This window comes from Labrus mixtus, chromosome 15, assembly GCF_963584025.1.
Source record: "Labrus mixtus chromosome 15, fLabMix1.1, whole genome shotgun sequence".
Taxonomy (NCBI): domain Eukaryota; kingdom Metazoa; phylum Chordata; class Actinopteri; order Labriformes; family Labridae; genus Labrus; species Labrus mixtus.
The window spans coordinates 20,806,014-20,826,822 of record NC_083626.1 but is presented as its reverse complement, the minus strand read 5'-3'; the positions used below and the strand labels follow the sequence as shown (position 1 = coordinate 20,826,822).

The 20,809-nt window shown below is 41.5% G+C and overlaps 1 protein-coding gene across 3 annotated transcripts in view; it reads right to left on the bottom strand.

Annotated features, from left to right (window-relative positions):
* LOC132989645 (adenylate cyclase type 6-like) overlaps positions 1–20,549 on the bottom strand; it is a 38,177-nt gene extending 17,628 nt beyond the window's left edge. Inside the window, exons 1-4 of one of the 3 annotated variants that reach the window (XM_061057379.1) lie at positions 20,343–20,549; positions 20,109–20,259; positions 16,547–16,807; positions 15,511–16,441 (exon numbers count right to left, since the gene is read on the bottom strand). In XM_061057379.1, coding sequence (XP_060913362.1) covers positions 15,511–16,441; positions 16,547–16,566 — 951 coding nt within the window. In that variant the 5' untranslated portion in view covers positions 16,567–16,807; positions 20,109–20,259; positions 20,343–20,549. Of the gene's footprint in view, positions 1–15,510; positions 16,442–16,546; positions 16,808–18,647; positions 18,929–20,108; positions 20,260–20,342 lie in introns of those variants that run through there. The other 2 variants (XM_061057378.1, XM_061057380.1) reach the window with 2 other exon arrangements.
* Positions 20,550–20,809: the final 260 nt, after the last annotated feature.

The window sequence follows — 20,809 nt, the reverse complement described above, 5'->3', positions numbered from 1 at the left end:
CTGCTATCTGTTCTACACACACTGACACACTAACAGTGCGAGGCCGCTACACCTGCTTGTGTTCCCTGTGTTCAAAACACACTCGTTACCTTATCCTGACGGCCAGTTCTATGCTGGTTTTAATTGTTTCTAACCACATTACAATGTATACAGGTTCACTGCTTACTAGGGATGTAACAATACAAATCGTTTCAAATCTGCTTCCCAGTGTATCTTCTAACTACGTTTTCAGTCTCTCACTTGCTTCACATCACATCGAGTGTGCTATGACTGTAGTTTATAAGTCTCTTGCAATATTTTCACAAAATATGGTGCTTTTTTTTTGGTGTAATTGATAAACATGATCTATATTTGTATCAATTTGTTGTTGTTTTGTGAGTTATCGTTTCATCCCAATTGCTTAGTCTTTGTCAGGTTTGAGTTACCAATAAGATTACATCCTACTTAAAAGGCTTATGTTGTTTGTAATGACTAAAACAAAGCAGAAATTGAACAGGGCGTCACTGAAAAATCTCTTCTTTTTTTTTTTGCCATGAAAGCAGCCGTCATTTCCCTCTGGGTGACATGATGGAAGCAGCCAGCCAGTCTGTGAAGAGGACTTCAGCCTAATCCCTGGATATGAAAAGGGCATTATGTAAGAGCTGCTCCAATCTAGTCAGGACAGGCAAAAGCAGCACTAATACTGGCTATTCAGCCAAGCATAGATTAAAATGTATTTTGCCTCAAAAGCCGCCCACAGCTTAGGGAGGATATGCAGGCTTAATCAATAAATGATCATCAGCATGGCTGTATGGATGTGTTGCTGTTTAACTTCTGACCTGTCCGTTTCACCTCTATGCTGTGGAGGTGAAACACTGAGTCAAGGCAACCAAGACTCAATTTTCAATTCTTGTTGGATTTGAAAAAGAAAACTGGATTTTAATAATTGCACATTTTCACACAAGTATTGCAAAATATACTCATTAAAAATCATATTTTTGTTTAGTTTTCACATATATGGGAGATATTTTCTTCACATCTAAGAGCAATTATGTTTGAATTACCTGTGGTACTCAAACAATTTATCAATCAATCACTACAGATTCATGAGTTTAACACATTGTAGAAGTTAAAAACCTGAAAAAACGAAATAATAATCCATCTCTTTATCTAAATTTGACTTTCTCAATTCGAATCATTTGATGAGGATTATGTAATAAAAAAAAAATGCTTGGCATCCTAAATGTGACAATTACCCTCTCTTTGGAAAAAACCTTTGCACATCCACTTCACAAGACAGGAGCGTAGGAGAGCAATGTGTCTTGACTTCTTGCCCGATGAAGGTCTAGTACCCAAACGTTGCCAATGAATGTTTGTTTGCAAATTAGTCAGTGTGCGGGAGTTTATCTTTTAGACAATTACTTTCTCATCATTAAGATTTCATATTTTATAATCATGTTGAGACAAGGCAGGGAGTCAGCAGTCAAGTCTGTGAGCCTCTTCTTCAGCAAAGAGCTGCTTTGGAGCTTATTTGCTTCCAAAGACAATGCTAAGACGTTGATATCTTGCAGGTATGATGTTCACCATATACAACATCTTAGCCAGGTTTGTTTGCATGCAATAGTTGTGTAGTTGGTGGGCCATAATTCAGAAATGCCACCCTTGGCAACACTACAACAGAGCGTCGCTCCACATCCAAACAGCATCACCACTCTACACCTGATGAAATCCCCCAAAAGTGCATTCTTTAAAGAGCCCATATTATGCCCTTCGTATTCGTATATTTAATCTATGTACCTACTTTTGTACGTTCACAATAGCTAAGGTCCGAAAAAAGTGTCTGTTTTCATGTACTGCTCCTCCTCGCTCCCTCTACGCTCTGAGTCCGTCAGCTACACTCTGCTGAGCCCACACTGTTAGACCCCACGTGGGCCAAGTCTGCTCTGATTGGTCCGCCGATCCGCTCTGTCGTTATTGGTCAGTTGCTCAGCACGGTTCTCGGAAATGTCCCGCCTCTTTTACCATATTGGGAATGCAGCCACTGGCTCCGTCCGAGGGGAGCATAAACATTAGCACCTTAGCACTACTGTGCTACCGCAGGCTACGGCATATCGTGGGCGTGCTACAGAAGTTAACGGGCGTGATCTAATGGCCCAATGGCCCAATGGGCTTAGATCAGTGATCTCACAATGACAATGACGTCGGACTGACAAATTTTTATCGAGGGGGGCTAGAACCGAGCGTTACATGCGGCTAATGCTACAGCTAACAGGAGGACGTAGGAGAAGCCGCGTTTCCGCGGACTTTGAATTTTTGCACATAGATGTGCCTAAACATGCACAGGACACTTGGAAAACACACTAAAGGGCATATAAAACCAGAAAAAGCATAATATGGGACCTTTAAGGTGGAAAAGTAGAATGAGAGGGGCTAATAGAACGTTACTTGTATTTTGTCTCCTCCTTTATGATGGATTTACCACAGGAGCCATTCACTTTAGCAGGAAGTCGGTGGTCCTGAGAGAAAGTATATAAACAATGACTTTAAAGGACACCAGACCCTCATTTAAAACAGGGGGAGAGCAATTTGAGAGAGCGCATTATCAGAGCTTTTTTATTTATTTTTTTTGGGGGGGGGGGGATAACAGCAAAATACAAGAAGGACGCAAATGTATTGTACCATGTTTAAAACAACTATCATTTGAAAAGTATATCTTACAGGATCACAGCACTTCTCACTCCAGCTCCCTTAAGGCTTCAAGAGAGTTTATGACACCTATGAGATCTTCATTCCCTTTTTTATGACAAAACGTTACTATTCAAGTTGACTCTCTACGGATAAACTAAACAATCGTTTTCAGCAGGATATGGCTAAATGTAAGCACTTGTGAATCAATTTAGGTTAACACCAAACAACCGTTATCAAATGTAGGTTTTATCTATACCGCATAGTCAACATCTCTCTTTCCTTTTTACTTCAAGGGTTAAAGCAGGTTAACCTCTCCTCTTTCCTCATGTCCCATCATGCTCTCTGTGTCACTTAACAGTATACTGGTGCAAAACTCGACACTGATTACAGGAAGATGTGTACACATGTCCATACACTACATTAGAAGGTTGAGGTAGATCTTCCCTGGCAAGCGCTTTATATTAACATAGACCCCCTGCTAGTAACGGGATTGACTTGAGAACATTTCAGAGGCTTTAAGTTCTGAATAAAACTAAAACTGAATCTGCAGACCAACGTAGGAGTGTCAAATTTAAACGATGAATTCCTTTAGTTTAGCTGTAAAGAAACAAGATTTGTCTCTTATGTCCAATCAGTCAGTGTAACAGTTTTTGATACAAAAGAAAGAAAACGGCTTTACAATGATGCTAATGCAGGTATTACATCCATTCTCCTGGCCTTGTATGTTGCTGTTAGAGATCTCATTTTGAAGCCAGCAGTCATTATAAACCTTTTATGCGTGGAAGATGGAGCTGTGATGATGCTGGTGTTTTTTAATATATTTATTTATATATATATTTAAAACTCTGTGTTGCCGAAGAGTCTCTCTCTCCTTCTTTCTGCCGGTGTTTTTTTTTCTTCTTCTCAGTCTTGTGAAAGGTTCTGCTTAGTGTTGGCCCGAGACTCACACCCACGGAGACTGTGAATTATCAGAGATGGCAGCGCAGCTTTCACTTAACAACTATCACCCACATTCCTCAGCCTCCCTCCAAAGACCTGCAGCAGTCCCCCACCCAGGTTCAGGGTGGAGGGGGGGGGGGACCAGCTGACAAGGAGCAAGTGAGGGGGTGGGTCGATGACTTTATCTTACAACCTTGTTATATGAACATGGTACAATCAGAACATAGTGCATTCTTAGTAAAGGCTGAATCTTATTCAGAATCGAAAGAGTCAAGGGTGTTGACACTTACAAGTTTTGGACGCAGAAAAAATTACATACAGGTTAAAAGTAGAAGAGCACTAGAGCACCACTGCTACTGCCAAAGAACTCAAATATTTCTAAGACTGGCACATCTTTCCCTCTTGTATGAAACGTGCAGAATGAAGATGGCCGATACACCAGGACCTGCCTAAATTCTGTCTATTTCTTGTAATAGTTGGTTCCTCATCATTTCAGTCAGATAAGAAAACTTCATGTTTTTTAATGTTAAATGGACGTTTTGCTGACTGAAACCAAACCTACCACTCGCAGATCTGATTAGCAGTAGCTAGCTAGCCAGCTAATTAAGCTAACATCAGTTTCTAGAGATGAATGAGAATAATATCTAGGTAGCTTTTGCATGTTTCCAGCAAATGTTTGAACACTAACGCCAGAAAGGGCTTAAAAAATCTGCCTTTATGGCTATGTGGTAAATGGTGCTTTCGGTTTTTTTTTTTGCTTAAAGTGTGGAAAATCCAAACACAATCACCTGTCAAAGACACAAATTAACCTCATTCTATGGGTACCATAAGAAAATATATTAAAGAAAAGTATTAAAAGATGAGAACTAACTTGTTCGTTGGGGACAGAAGGCTTTTTCATGAAGCTAGAGTCTATAAGTCCCCACTGTGCTGATAAAACTAGAAAAAAATTGTTGAACAACACAGTGTCTTTCTCTTTTGTGGCTCATACGTTAGTTCAGCTCCAGAGTTAAAGATGTTCCTCCTTGATCGGAAAGTTTTTCCCTTGTAATCCTGCTGAAAAACCCTCAATGCTTTTAAAACAAGACCTACTGTGCCGATGAAGCAGTCAAGAAATCAAAAACTTGACAGGCTTCATGGTGCTGTGCTATGATTGGACCATTGCTGTTTCAAGGACGGTTTCAGAAAACTGTTGAGCTTCACTTCAGATTGTTCATGGCTGTCTCAGACTACTGAAGTCACTTTAATCCACTGGGAACAGTATTTCATGCGAACATGGAAAAAAACATTAAAGCCGAAAAAAAAAACCTGGAGAACAAGACACTGAATTTATACGACCATTTCCCAAAGGGACTGATGGGATATTGTTGTTGAATCGGAGCCAAAAAGAGTGCAAGTCAGAGCTCATCGGTCTTTGAAGAACATCTGGAACTCTTTAGAGCATCTGTGTTTGATCAGGCTCTGTAAAACACACTCAAGAACCCCAAACACAACGACCGGTGCTTTACACATGAGAGTCTCAGACACACATTGTCCGATATCTTTCCTTAAGAGTGTCAGTTATTTATTTCAATACCTTCCATTTCATATAGGTTTCTTCCGCCTTGTCCCAGTCAGACTAGTGCTCACTGTCACTTTGAGCCTTTGTTTAATAGTCAGCTTTTGTGTGTGCATGTGTGTGTGTGTGTGTGCAGTACCACACGGCTGCTGGGTTTGTGTACTCAGCCTGGGCCTCATGTCTACACACAGCTCGCACTGCTCTTATCTGAAATGACCAGAACCACATCAACAGATAAAGAGTCAAAGCCCCGCCTGCTCGCTCAGCTCGGGTGGTCTACACACTTTCGACACTGTGGCTAACTGAAATACTCTACAAGGCGTCTGTGTCTATGGAAAAACACTTCACAAAATTAATCTTTTAAAGCTGCAGACAAAGAATTTTTTTGGTGCACGACCAACTGTACGGTCTTGTCACTTCTGTAATATGTGATGAACAGCAGGGCAGAGTTTTGTACTTTCTCAGGAAATCATTTTCCAGGACATTTCCAGGACAACATCAATCAAACTGTAAAAAGATATTCTTAGTTTCTCAAGATGTAAGACCTTTCTGATCAGAGTTTTACAGAGCAATAAAAAGCATTTGTAACACTTATCCGTCCAAAGCCTAAGCCTGACTCTGAATACGCTGGTATGGGTAAAACCTGATTCTGCATTTGCTACCCACCACTAAGCCTACTCCTTGTCAGCTGGTCCCCACACAGCAACCCCTCTGAAACTGGTTTGGAGAGGGAAAAAATGCATATGAATCAACATTTCTGTAAATATGCCAAATTTATCCAAAAGGCTAGTTTCATCTGTAGTCCCTGGCAGGTTTTTAAATAAGGCTTCCTTAGTTTCATAAATTTGTCATAGAAGGGGCTGATATAAAGCTGCATCATTGAAATAAAACAAAGTATTGTGATGTGAGGGGATACCATTTAACATTGTGGCTCTAACTCACTTTGATTTGATACCACCGTTTTGTTTGGTTTCATTCATTTTTCTCTTTAAAAACATTTTTTTTATTTACTATTAAATCGTGAATGCAGATAGTTTGTGGATTCCTCTCGTGGATATTTACATACACAGATTCGTCGCTCTAAACAGAACAGGTTACCCTGTGAAACTCAGGAGTTAAGATGCAAAATGTTCCTTATGTTTCTGAATGCAAAACGTGTGGTTTCAAAATGGTCATTTACGGGGGCGCCGGTAGCCTAGTGGTTAGTGCACGCATCCCATGTATGGAGGCCATAGCCCTCCATGCCGGGGTCAAGTCCGACCTGAGGCTCCTTTCACGCATGTCATTCCCAACTCTGTCTCTCTCTCCGATTTCCAACTCGGTCCACTGTCCTATCGCTCAAATTAAGGCATAAAAAAGCCCACAAATAAACCTTTAAAAAAAGTCATTTACAAAAGAAAGATCAAGTAATTTTTAATATATCCACTTCACATGTACAGTCTTTGCTCTGTACAGAAAAATGTAAGTTAAGTGTTTTATTCATTTAATTTATTAGGGGAATGTCTGTAAGGCAGCTCCGACAGACAGTAAATATAGAGGAGAGTTTACAGGAAAGAGAGAGTAGTTTGTATATAATGGTTGTAGCTAATAAAACATCTAAATGAAGGCCTTTAACAGATGCAGTTTACTGTAGACTACATTAGCAGCACAGGAATTGATGTATTTGTTGTGGTTCTAAATAGAAAATATGAGTCTAAAACTTGTGATTACATAGATGAATCGCGAAAGAAAAGAATGTGAGAAGCTGATATTACTTTGAAAACAGGAAATGTGTGACAACTGGTTGTAATTCATTTAGGTGAAATTTGTTCAAAAAGCCTGACAACATATTTAATAGCAACAAATATATTTTCACATTAAAACGCCTCGATTACTCTTTGAATATGACTCACTTCTGGTGTTTGTTTTTGGATAAGTGATGAAACTATATTTTGCATCTATATTAATTCACGACAGAGATCTATACATTTTCTATTTCTTGTCTATTCTGCATTTCCTTCCGCTTTCTTTCAGGCATCGTTCAGGCCATGCAATGCAACACCAGACTTGACACACTACATGAATAATGAACAGCATTGTCTTCGCTTTGCAATGTAAAGCCAGTCCTCCTGATTCACACTGACCATGTTCAAACTCCTTTTCCATCAGCCTTGTTTCTGTAAACACGGACAGCGACATGCTGGGGGTCCTAACACTGAAAAACGACACTACACACACTTCTCTTGCCAACCATGTGGGTGTGACTTCTGTGGAGACTGTGACTATTAAAGTTTTCTGGCATCGGAGAAACAGTGCAAAGTGTTATTTTTATTTCAAGAACAACAAAATCTGCACAAAAAGATGGGCGCTTTGGAGAATCAAATCCTTTTATTCCCTTCTTCTGGAAGGCATTGGACCCCCTACAGGGACAGACAACAGGTTCAAGGATTACCGCAGTGATTACACAAAAAGCCTGTTAGATGAGCTTACATTAGAGGTCAGTAACAGACGGACAATCAAGACTGCAGAGAGGATCATCGACACCAACATGCCCTCCATTCAGGACTCATGTTGGTCCCGGATCAGGTAACAGGCAGGTAACATCGTTGCAGACCCCTCTCATACCGGACATAAACAGTTTAAACTCCTCCTCTTGGGTAGGAGTCGCAGAGTACTGTATGCCAAAACATCCAGACACAATCCAGTCAATCTGATGAACACTAAACAGTCAGAACAAACTCTGCGTAATTACCCTGTGCCAACACCAACTGTGCCTGAATATAAGATTATTGATCTTCATTTATTTTATAGACACACACTAAATCACATAAATATCATCCCCGGTCTGTCAAGGATCTATACAAGCTGTTTTAATGTATGCACTGTAAAAGAAAGTCTACATCATATAAATGATTCCATCGGTTACTAATGATATAACTTACTGTCATGTTTATTTCAGCATGCTCTTCACTCCACCACTGAACAGTGCTCTATTGTATTATGGAAGCTGTAATGTAATAGTTTAATATTGGATGTATGATGCTGTACATAGTAGAGTCAAATTCCTTATATGCATAAAAAAAAACAACCTGGCCAATTAAGATGAATCAGACTCTAATTCTGATGTAAAGGAAATGTAACTAGTGCAAAACTGCAGTTCCTCGAGTGTCCACTTGAGGCTTATGAATCGACCACTGAGACGTTATTAAAATGCCCATTTTTTCAGCATTAACAAAACATGTTTTTAGAAAAAAAAACATTTTATTATCTATAGCTAATTTCTTTATTGATACTTTTTTTTTGTTTTTTACAGGGAATTCATTTATTTATCCCTGCTTTGATTATATTGAGGCATTATGTTTTGCACAAATGAGGGTTGTTTTCATTGTTTGGAATATGCTACCAAGATATATCTGCACCTTATTTTTTCTATGTAAATACTTGCTGCTGTTTTTATCCTGCACTACAACGAGCCAAAAGCCAAATTTTGTTCTTATCTGCACTGTAAAGTACAAGTTTGAATGGCAATAAAGAAAGTCTAAGTCTAAGTCTAAGATGAAGAGCTAGACATGCTAGATAGGCGTGTTTAAACAACCAAGGTTCATTCAACCTTAACTCCACCTCTTTGCCTGGTTCAATATCAGCCAGATATTAGTTGGGTGTGACATGCAGTGTAAAAGTGCTATGAGTAGTCGGAAGACTAGAAAAGCGCTATATAAGCTCAAGTCCATTTACCATTTACCAATATGGCGACTACTAATGTTTGGCTTCATTGCGCCTTTTCCAAAGCCAATGAATGACGTGATTAACGTCCATGTTTAAAACAGTCTATGAGTAAACCATACAATATGACGTTATTAAACAAAGGGACATTTATTTTAAAACTGTGTATCTTCAAGGCCCAAAAAAACACTCCTGCAGTGTCTTCAGATTACTGGGGAAGCAAACATGCACAGTCATAGAGAGCAAACTTGAGATGAGCTCTTCTGAACCAGACAACTGTCAAACAACATCCTGTGTGCATCCCTCCCTCTCGACTCCCCACCACCTCCACCCGTGTGACCTCTCCTCTGTCATCACTGCGTTTAATTATGGACTCTCATTTTGACAGCGGGGGGCAGGAAAACAAAGCACAAAACCCATCCTAGCAGGCCAAAAAGCAGTGTTTCTAGAAAGCTTGGACCCCCCACCCAACCACCCAACCCCCGCCCTCTCGAGCTTTCACATTCTCAGAAGGAGAAGTGAACAGCAGAAATCAATTCTGACCTGATTTTTTCTTCTCTCCTCTCTTCACTTGAAGCAACGGTTACCAAACTGTACACACACACACACACACACACACACACACACACACACACACACTCACCAGCAGGCTGAACTGGGTCTTGGTAGCTTGAGTCGTAGTTGTTTCCATGGCAACCGCTGGACTGACTTGAACACAAGCACTGAGGGGAGACACTTAGCGATGCTGTTTATTCCCCATCATTCTCAGAAGTGATGCTAAACTGATAACTAATTTCCCCCGGCTCTCTTATTGTTGCAGAGATTGGCTGATTGGTGGTGGTGGTGGCATATGTGTGTGTATGAGAAATACTAAACAGCATTCATCATCGTGTGTGTGTGTGTGTATGCATTCAAGTTATACTCACATAAGTACAGACAGTTAACCACTGAAATGTATGCAACATCGGAGCAAGTCACATTATGTTATAAGAACGCTTCAATTATGATGCACTGCAACATGCAAGGATCCTTTCAGAGAGCTGTTGTTGTGAGCAACGTGTACGTGTGACAGGTATCCTAGTTAAAATGCTGCTGCCGCGTTAAACACACTAATTATTTATCAAGGAGGCCAATGAAGGACTGCTGGAGAGAATATCGGATTCTACGATCACGCCTCCTCCTCCTCCTCCTCATACAGGGTGTCTTATTCAGTAGCTGTAGCCATAAACAGGTGATTGTAACAGGCTTCCACTAGGATCCCAGCTACCCGTCTCAATGTGTGATGCACAAACAAGGTTATTCCAGCACTGGGAGGCTGCTGTGAAACAGCTGAACAGCTGATCCACTTGATACAGCATGAGATTAACAATGACTAAGATCAATGTATTCTTTGTAAAACGTCCCAGAAATGTTGAAATTGAGCAACAGCCATTTGGAAAGTCGGATGTGAGACCACAGTGGACATATTTCTTATCTAATCTGCTTAATAAAAAAAAAACACCAAAACACATAGTGAGGCTCAACAAGGAGACCAATGAATGCATTGAGCCAGAGTCCACAAAGAGGCCTGATTTGCCCTCTGTGTTGAATTAATGGGCTTTTAGGGGCTTAACCCATTATCTCCGCTGTGGTCAGAAGATCAAACATCCATCCCAAAATGCATTACACTTCATTTACAAAAAAAAAGAGAAAGAAAATAAATCGCTGTTGTGTCTGTGATTATACAGTATTAGCCTCCACAGCAGTGTAATGTTTCAGGGTATGAAATTGCAACTCGTGTGTATGCAGAGAAAACAGGATTGGAATGACCTGCCTGTTGCTCTGACGCAGGGTCTGATAAGACTGTTCCATGTGACGCAACAGTTAGCAGAAACGCCGAGGGCTGAGTATTTTTAGGAACAAGTCTTTGACCTCCCTCAGCACTGTCAATAACATTCATACACAACAATACTGGACAACAATGCTAGCCATAGTCGGGACGGGCAGGAAGCAAATAACCCTCATGTAAAGATTGTACAAGTAGTAGCATAAGTATTTTTGTAATAATTCTTTCCACACTTACATTCAAAACCAACAGACAGAACTTCCGCCATGGTTTTGTCTTCACTTTTTTCTATCCCTTCGTAGTTAGCATTTTAATTCAGTAACTGTTGTCAGTTTTTTTTATAATCTTTTATTTTTATTATGTATTTTATTCATCTGTTCTCTATATGTATATATTTGTTTCACTGTTCTAAGGAGGGTTGGGCATGACAGGCAACAATGCATGACAGAATTTCAAGAAAAGGAAAATGTTTGTTTAACTTGCACACATTAACAAAGAAATTCAAAAGATTTAATCAACAAACATGGATCAATATGTGTTCAAAATGTGCCAGCTCTGTGGTGCTCTTTCTTTTGATTTAATCCACAACAGTGCATGTCATGTATTAGCACATATACCGACACCCACACACAACCACCAGCCCAATAGTTTGGAGATACATTCAATAGAGACTAGAAGGGACTGTGACAGCCTCAACAAAGCAAGGGAAGACGTGAGTGTTGGTGCGTGCCTGGGTGGGACATGCACATGAGTATGCACTGTACCGATAAAGCTAATTGATTTCAGCTGAGAAGTCTGAGGATCACAGACATGGCGCCACAAAAGGAAAAAAAAAAAAGCAGCAAGAAGTACACAGCAAAGTGAAGCTAACATGTAGCAGTAAGTCCATATTACACAAACTTAAGTCACAGCTTTAAGCGCTGGTGTTTGTTTTGAAAACAGTCTTGGATGTTACATGGTGGTTCGAACTACTTCATGTTGTGAATGTGTGCAAAATGACACTCGAAATGAAGCTAAGGAACAGACACTTGGGTTTACTGTACACAGCTGTTAAAACACACATACCAAACAACCCCAAGAGCAATAGAGCTTAAGACACAATCACATGGATCACATGTGTTTTGTAGGATTTGAAGGGATTAGGAGCCATAAATTTAAAGAGACAATCATGAAATATTTCATCAAGATGTCTGTAAGAGGAGCCTCCCTTTCGCTGGTTTATGACACATTCTTCTAGCGGCTACAGTCAGAAAATAATATGAGATAAATCTGAAGAAATATTTATATAACTTAAACTGAAAATACTCACTCTCATGTACAACAATACAGTTGTCGCTTGAACAAAAGTTGGTTTTACTGTGGCATATTTTTGTGAGGAAATAATTAGTGCTAAATATTGTTTTTGTTATTATTTTTGTCTTCAGCCTGTTTTTTGTGAATGTCTATTCTGTGATGTTTGGAATAATTTCTCAAATTGTCAAATTATATTCTGCTGAGATCTTATTCTGATCTGATTTGGAACTATTTTGTTGGCATTTCCTCTAGAGATGAGATTTATTCTCATATCATTTATTAATGAGTCTGTTTCTCCACAAGAACATTTTCAGATTTTACAAAGAATTTAACAGATTTCTTTTGAACAGTGACTAGATTATATGAACACCTTTCATCTTTAAAAAGACTTTAAACTAGTGCACCGGTAGCATGACGGTTAGTGGCCGTGCCCCATGTACAGAGGTCAAAGTCCTCCGCGGATGCCTGGGTTCGATTCCAACCTGTGGCTCTTTTCCCGCATTTCGTTGCCCTCTCTCTCGTCCCAATTTCTGACTCTATCCAATCCTTTCTCTTTGAACAATCAATTTTTTTTTTTTAATGACAAAACACAGTTACATGATTTGTATGAGTCCCAAATGAATAAGCATCTTGGTTTTTTGGGGTCGTGATTCTATTGTGTTTTTTCCTACAAACATTTTTCTGTTTCCTCTCTCCTAGTCTAGAATTTTGAAGGCTGCCTTGGAAATTATAAAAGAAAGTTTTTACAGCATTTCGGTGCAAATTCAGGAGGCTCCTGTTGCTTCACAGCATTGATTCAAAAAGCAAGCTCAAATCCATGAGAAGTACAAAACCGTATAACTTATAACCTGTTGATACTAGCCCCATGGGAACAGGGCTTAGGCAAGAAAATGGAATTATAAGCATCTTTGAAGAGCTGATCATGAATTTGCGCTTTACAAAGAACATAGGAGAAATGCCATAAATACAGACTAAGAACTAAACAATATATAAACAATACAAGATAGAAACAAATAAATAAAAAGGTTAAAACAAATAAAGTAGTAAAGAAGAGATCTCAAGTCCAAAGAGAACCGTTCCAAAGTTATTCAAAGATACAACCTCAAAAGTTTAGCGTCTACAATCACAGTCCATTCAAACAGAACTGTCTAAATATAACATGTTAATGTTTTTGATTTATTTAAAAGGACTCTGTGTGTAATCCCAACATCGCATGCCTTTACACTAAACCTGTTTATGATTTCTGAGTGTCAAATAAAAAGGAAAATATAAGATTTTTGGAAGAGGGCTTAGGTGATCAGCGATTTGACTCCGCAACCACTTACAGTGGCTTGTGAAATATACGACTATCACAAACAAGATTTACTTCATGGATGGAAATAGATCAGCTTCTTTTACATTTCCCAGGAATCAACATATTAATTACACTAATAATAAAAGGAGAGGAGCCCACGATAGAACAAACATGCAGAATCTACAGTAGTTACTGTCACATTTAACAGTAGACTCAACTGCACAGATTTAAATCTGCAGCACAAAAAAAAGAGGATCTTCACCAACAGAAACCCCCCGAGAGGTTAATGAGTTATTGGAGAAAGAGGAAATACTTGCACATAAGCATGTAGCAGTGATTGATGAAGCTGTTTCACTGTGTCACATAGTACACAAAACAATCACAGGAATAAACAGCGGTGCAGGGCTGCAGCTATCTCATGAGTTTCATTCACTTAACGATGGCAAACAATGTTGGATCCTGTGATGGATTGCACTACGGTTTATCATGCATGATGCTAGCACTTTACTGAGTTCCCACGAATGCCTATAACCTAGTCCCGTACTAGTTGTGTTAAAAAAAATAAGCACAACATTACGACCGAGTGTTTTGTATTCAAGCCGCCTTTTTCGAGAAGGTTCTGAGAATAGATTTTTCTACAAACTGAACTTTAAATGTGAAAGAAAAAGCATGCATACCTACAGTTACAGCGGGAACATTTCACTGACCATCAGTGATTAATAATTCAGTCATATATTCCCCTATTGTTACAAGTAATGGCCTTCTTTTTATATCACTCGATGTCTCCTGGAGGACATGACAGCTAACAATCCAGTATGGCAGTGCAGAAAGCAAGCAGCCACCATACTGTCCCCACCATACTACCCCCCCCCCAACCACCACCACCACGTCCTCAACCCTGTCACCCCACCCTTGGAGAAAAGTACAAAGCGTCCCTTGTGTGAGAGCACAGAGGCCTAAATGAGATGCTGCTCTATATCATAGTATTCTCCAACGGTTACACACACATAACGTTTTCCGGCCTAGGCGGTTCAGTCGGCTTGCTGACCTTCAGCCCCCTCGGTCCTTTGGACATGACGCACAATCAACACACTGTAAAGCAAGACTCACGTGCACTAAAGTACATGTATGGATAAATAAAATACTCTTCATTGGCTCTGCTGCAAGTTCACACAGTAATTACACTACGCAATCATAAACATCACGGTAAAAGAGACATTTTAAAAGCCTCCAAACATGCAGCTAAATAATGACCTGTCAAGTCCGGTCAAAACAGAGGAATAACTCATCACTTAGCAAATTCAGTATATAGTTTGGTAGGCAAAACAAGTGGAATTTGTAAGTTGAATTTGGTTAACAAATTATTCAAGGTTTGCCTCACACGCAGACCCAGTATGTTGTTAATGGTCGAGGGCTTAAAAACCCACTGCCCAAATTTTTTTAAACAACATTTTGAACACAAGCAGTTAGTCTCCACAGATTCAGAAATCATGGCAGGGGTGATGATTCATTGTTTTGTTTTTCGAAAAACCCGTTACATTCCGCACTAGTCAATATTTCTAAATTAATCTTTAGAATGAAAGGACATCATAAGGATGTAAGGTAGTGCTCACAGAGAGTTACTGTATCATCTGACTCTACAAATCCTCTCAGCTGAGAGGCAACTTTAGCATCTTTCATCTAATTGTTTTGGTTCTGTCACGGCTCTCACTGATCTCTGTCAAGGTAGCTTGCAACTCTGTTCAGCTTGAAAGCTGTGACAAACCAGTTCCAGGCTCAGAAATTGATGTTGACCATATAAGAGTAAACTAACACTAAGTTCTGTTAACTACAGGTTAACAGAAGGGTGCCTCCAAATGAATTCCAATGTTGCTCTTCCTGCTGGATGTGAAACAGGTGGACTTCATTTGCTTAGTTAAATGTTTTCTTGCTGGGCTAAACATACCTATGATTGACCTTTTTTAGCGGGTAGCAGGCAGTTTAATCATTTCAATGAAACTGCTGCTTCAACTTTTACGGGAAACCTGAACGCTTCAACTACAGGTCAAGATCTACCTAGCCCTGCCAAATGGGTCAATGAGTCAGAGGTTAAACCTCATTCATATTCTGCCCAAAGAAGTTACACAAACGTAAAAAGAAATATGTCGAACTTTCGATCTTAACAATTCTCTGTTCACCTTCAGTTCAATCATTAACAAAGAGTCATGCAGTCACATGTCAGGCGTCTCTTACCTGTTTCCAGAGGAACTCGTCTTCCTGGTTGATTTGCCAGGTGATGACCACATGTATGATGGACAGCACAGCTCCACTCAGCACTGCCGCTCTCATCCTTACGGGCAGCAGAGTGTAGATGATGTAGATGAAGAACACAGACCACCAGATGCCCTCTGAAGCACTCCTGGGTGCCACCATGTACACCCCGAACACCTGTACTGACACCAATACTCCTATCACCAGGTAACTGACCATCCACATGTAGTCCTGGTGGAAGCCATTACGGTTGCACACTACCATAAGAGCCATGAACAGCGCCATCGCCACCGACAGGGCCGAGGAATAGGGCACTTCAGGGGGGGCGTGGACACAGTGGAAGGTCAGCATGATGCCGCACACGATCACAAGTACCCCCATGAGCATTGTCAAGGAGCTCTGGTTCAGCCGAAAGAAGTAACGCTGGTATAGGCGCTCCAGTTTTCGAGACTGGAATTTTTTCGACTGGAACACCTGCACCACCCTGAGCCAGCAGTCTGCAGCTGTCACCACACCTGCTGCGCCATTGGGACCCTCATCGCCAACATCTCCACTTCCTCCGTTACATCCGCCTTTCCTCCCTTTCAACTCCCCGTCCTCAAAGCCCAGGTCGACCGACTTCAGGCCCACCCCTTCCCCTCCCCGTTTGCCGTAGTGGTCCTCCTGCCAACCGCAACGGACACCAAAGTTTCCCCCGCCTCCCATGGCCCCCGCCACCCCTCCTCGGTGGTGCTGATGGAGGGGGGCTCCAGAAGGGGGCTCCATGACATCTGGGTCCCGCAGACAGCTCATGTAACGCGGGTTGCAGAGAGATGAGCCTCCCTTCCGTTTGGATTTCTTGCCATTGCGCTCCCCCCACGCAGTCTTGCGGTCGTCCACTCTAGCGACTAGGAAACCACTGAACCAGGACATTCTGTATGAGAGGAGAGATAACATTCAGTACAAAGACAAGTCAAAGATGGATAGAAGCTCAAGCTCAGATACCGTGGGAAGCAAACAAACCTCCTTGCATATTTACCTGTTGGGGTTCTGGTACATGTCCCAGCCCTTTCCTTTGCAGCCGGTTCACTCATTTATCCCAGTGGACAAATTTTTGAAGAAGTGCTGAGGGATTTGTAGAGGCCACACTGCAGGGACGCAGGGTGTGGTCTGACTGGATTCGGTGAAGGGTCTCACCAGTTGCTTCACAACCCTCCTGACGTTTTCGTTGGAGCCAGTGAGCAGAGGCCAAGGTTATTGAGAAGACCAATCTCTGCTGTGAGGACTATCTCCACGGATTCTGCTGGGTGCGAAGGAAATATAAACGAAAATGAACACAAACTGAACACAAAGTGATGTCAGGATTCAGATTTAAAAACCTAACGGTCTTTAAAGAACAGGCACGGCTTTCATCAAGATCTTGAAATTGTCATTTTAAAAATACACTCGTCGACTAAATTGTCCATAAGAAGGACATGAAACTCATTTCCTGGAGAATCAGAAACGCTGGGGTAGCATGACCCAAAATAGCTTGAAGGCTTGTTTTTTTAAGGTGAACCAGAACTGGCTCCCTTTGACCCCACTGCAAAACCATGTGCCACTCAACAGCATTTTGGAGACTTCTGGTCTGAAAATACAGACCCCCTAAAGGCTCTGTTTATTATCACAATCAAATATAAAGCTGAGTAATAAATACAGATAAATGCCAACTAGACAACAGGTCACTGTCAAGACAAATATCAAGACAGCAATGAGACACATAGCATGACAGGATCTGTGGGTCCTGAGGCACCAGACCAGAAGTTGTTTCGAAATAACTTGAAAAACAAGCTTCTCCCCTGTTGACATTTAAAAACATATATCACAAACATTCATGACACTCTATTAGTTTGGTGTTGCTTCACGTGTAAAATAAAATGCTTATAGCCCCACAATATGAGAGTGTAACCGAGGTGTTAAAACTATTTGTAAATGTAGTACCATCCATGCCTGACTGTTTTGTGGTTCAGTAGTTCATATATCTAATCTATCTTGCCTCTGTGATGTTTAAGGTTAGCGTTGTCTTGTATGGACAATGTCACATTTTTAATACATGAGGTTTCGAGTCTGTACTTCTCTCATCAGTTTAATGTATTCAGTCACAGTGGGCCACAGCCATGCCTGCTTTTAATAACATCATGATCAAGAAAATGATCACAATGTGTTCCACACAGTGAGGTGTGCAGATTTTAAAATTCTGGAAACAAGCTGCGGTATCAGCAGAGATGGAAAGTAACAAAAAACAAGTGGTTTGTTTCTACTCAATGAGAGTTTTTAGGTATCTGTACTTTTCTTCTATGTATGTGTACTTTCTTCTCCCTACATTTTCAAAACGGGCTCTTATTTTAGCATAAATGAGTTTCCTGGAAATTGGAATTGTTTTTATATTGTAGATGATGTAAGATGTATGCAGCTTTCCCAACACCAATGCTGATTTCAACCTCGATTGATACGGAGTAATAAGACAAAAACAACACATAAGACACATGCAGATGAAACAGTGGAGACATCTGGTGAATGTATGAAGTTTTAGTCCAGCATAAAGAACTAGTAGCAAAGTAGTAAAAAAGTGCAACATCCCAGAAAGTCTTGGAATGATTAAAGTTAGGTAGTCTCCCTGATATGATGTGAGGGTCCGTTAGTTTTGCACACACAGTCGGTTGAAATGTCCTTCAGAGAACTACTTTTTTGCTGCGTGTACATTTCAACGCCTTTTACCAGACCATAAATACCTATGCTTCTAACTAAGAAAAAGAGTGTGTACATTTGCCCGCCCTGGGTGTCAACCGAGGAATCTTTATCAGTAAGACCTGGTTGAGTTATCAGGAGATAAAAAAAAACAAAAAAAACAGATCAGTGCATTCATTCATTCCTGACAAGAAAAAAAAACTGTCCTTATAGTCCACTTAATGTGAGGATGTCTTTGACATTTGATATAGGTTTATTCTAACCTGATCACAGTATCTATGTCTCATGTGTTTAAATACAAACCCTGCAGAATTCGGTAGTTGTCATAAAAGTAGGCCGACTGTATTGCATTCATAGCTCCCGCCTGTTTGAATTTTAAAACCTCCACATATGGCTCTATCAGCTGATCTTACCAGGCTTCCAGACACCCTGAGCTCTACACAGTGCAGGGAGAGGCGCAAAGGCAACGCTTCTGCAGCCGCCGCCGCCTCCTTTCTCGACCGGCATTTTCCCCATACAGGCACGCTGTGTTGTTGAAGCAAAAATAGCATTTCCTCGCTATATCTTGCCTGCATGCGCCTTCTCTGGCACGTATCCGTCCGAGCCGTATCCCTCCTCCCTGGCAGCGGATCGACAAAATTCAAGGAGAGCCAGCCCACCCTCTCTCCCTCTTTCTCTCTCTCTCTCACACACACACACACACACACACATACACACACCTCCCCTCTCCTCCCACCTCCAGCACCTCCTCCTACCCGGCTGCGTCCCTCACTCCCCTGCACAAGGTCGACCAGCTTGTACCCATTTGCGAACGTCGCGGTGTTGCCAGTCGCTTGGTGTGAGTGCATGGTGCTTGGCTGTACTCCGGTTTCCCCCACCAGCGTTAGAAGAGGGGAGGGGAGGCAGAGCATTGGGAAGGCGGCGGGAGGAGGAGGGGGGGGGGGGTGACTGACTATTCCTGGGGGGACATTTTCAACCGGACAGCCGCTACACTGGAGTAACATAGAGCCACGAACAGCGAGCAGCAGAGTCTTTTTATTTATGGGCTTGGTCCAGTTCGACAAGTCTGAAGCTGAGCATGCCTCTCTCTCCGTTTCTCTCTGACTCTGCGTGTCTCTGTTGTCATCCGCATGCAAAACAGATCAAGCAATAAATGGAAATGAAAGACAAGCCGGTTCAATTTTCATTTCTGCACATTCCTCAACCACGGTTCTTTTTTAAATCATGTGCGTGCGTAGCCTATATGTCTACCATCCGGTGTATAAATGCCATGCACGGGCAGACAGGCCGAGTGTGAGGGCCCGCATTCAAACAGCGTAGGCTTCTTGTTACATAACACCATGGCCTATGTGACAACCATAGCGGGGACCACAAAACCACTCCGTTGAGTCCGACAGTCCGAGTTAAGATGCAAACACGCCTCTGTCCGGGATATTATTTAATGCAAAAGTCTGTCAGCCTGCAGCACAGCAGAAGCTCGCAGGAGAAGTATATTGACATACACGAGTGTTTGGTAAATAAACAGATATAAACACGTTATTGCTGCTGCACATTCCTCAGCATCAGTCACTGGATGGAGGACTAAAGCAGTGGATAATACTGCTAAACTGATAATAAACAAACTCAATGTGTGCGTACGGAGAGGAAAAAAATACGGTCTAAATGCAAGGTGCTTAAATTTAAATTCATGTTATCAGAATGATTTGACTCATTATGAGCATCAGATGCAGCCTCTGAATGTAGGCTTGTCTTAGGCTATAACAAGCCCTCAGTGGGCTGTCATAAGAAACACAAACACACTGTGCTGGAGCTCATCTTCTGCTTTACCAACACATTATATGTTTGTTATTGAGCGCCAATGGAAATCAACGGACCGTGTATCCTTTGCCACAAAACACCACGGAGGTGAAGCGGAGGCCTGGACAGCAGCTGTCGCCAGCTATGTCATTCACTCCTGCAGAAATGGTGTACTGACAGAAAAGTGGCAGAGGCGTCCACGGTTCAATGCAACAGCGTTTGACACGTCTGTGTGACAGGAGAACATATATTATATATGTCGGCCTGCAGAGTGCAGCGGCAGTGACGGTCAGAGAGAGAGACGGACTCACCGTGATCATCTTGTTTCTGCTCCCCTACAGGACCGCGGCTGACAATCCGATTCGGCGTTGTGGGCGCTCGGAGCGGCCGGGGAGGAGGACCATTTGAAGCCTTGCTGAGCTAGGATGGTCCGGTTAAATTGGTCACCCTGTGGTGGATCTCCTTTTGTCGTCTTCTCGCTCCACTCCCTTTCCTCTCCTCCCCCTGACCCTCTCGGCTCCAAGCACCACTGTAAAGACGAGGGACATAGAAAGATCACACTTCCGGTTTGCATTTTCAAATTAAAAGCCCATTGGTGGAAGAAGCTTAGATAGGCCAACATAAAAAAAAAAGCAGACACATTTTCAAATGACACGCAGATAAATAGCAATAATTCAAAAATAACAGATGTAAGGGGGTTAAGTGTGGGACGGACTTATATAGTCATTTGAATGCTTAACGTTAGTGCATGTCCATAGGATCCTGTTTCTGCATGTGT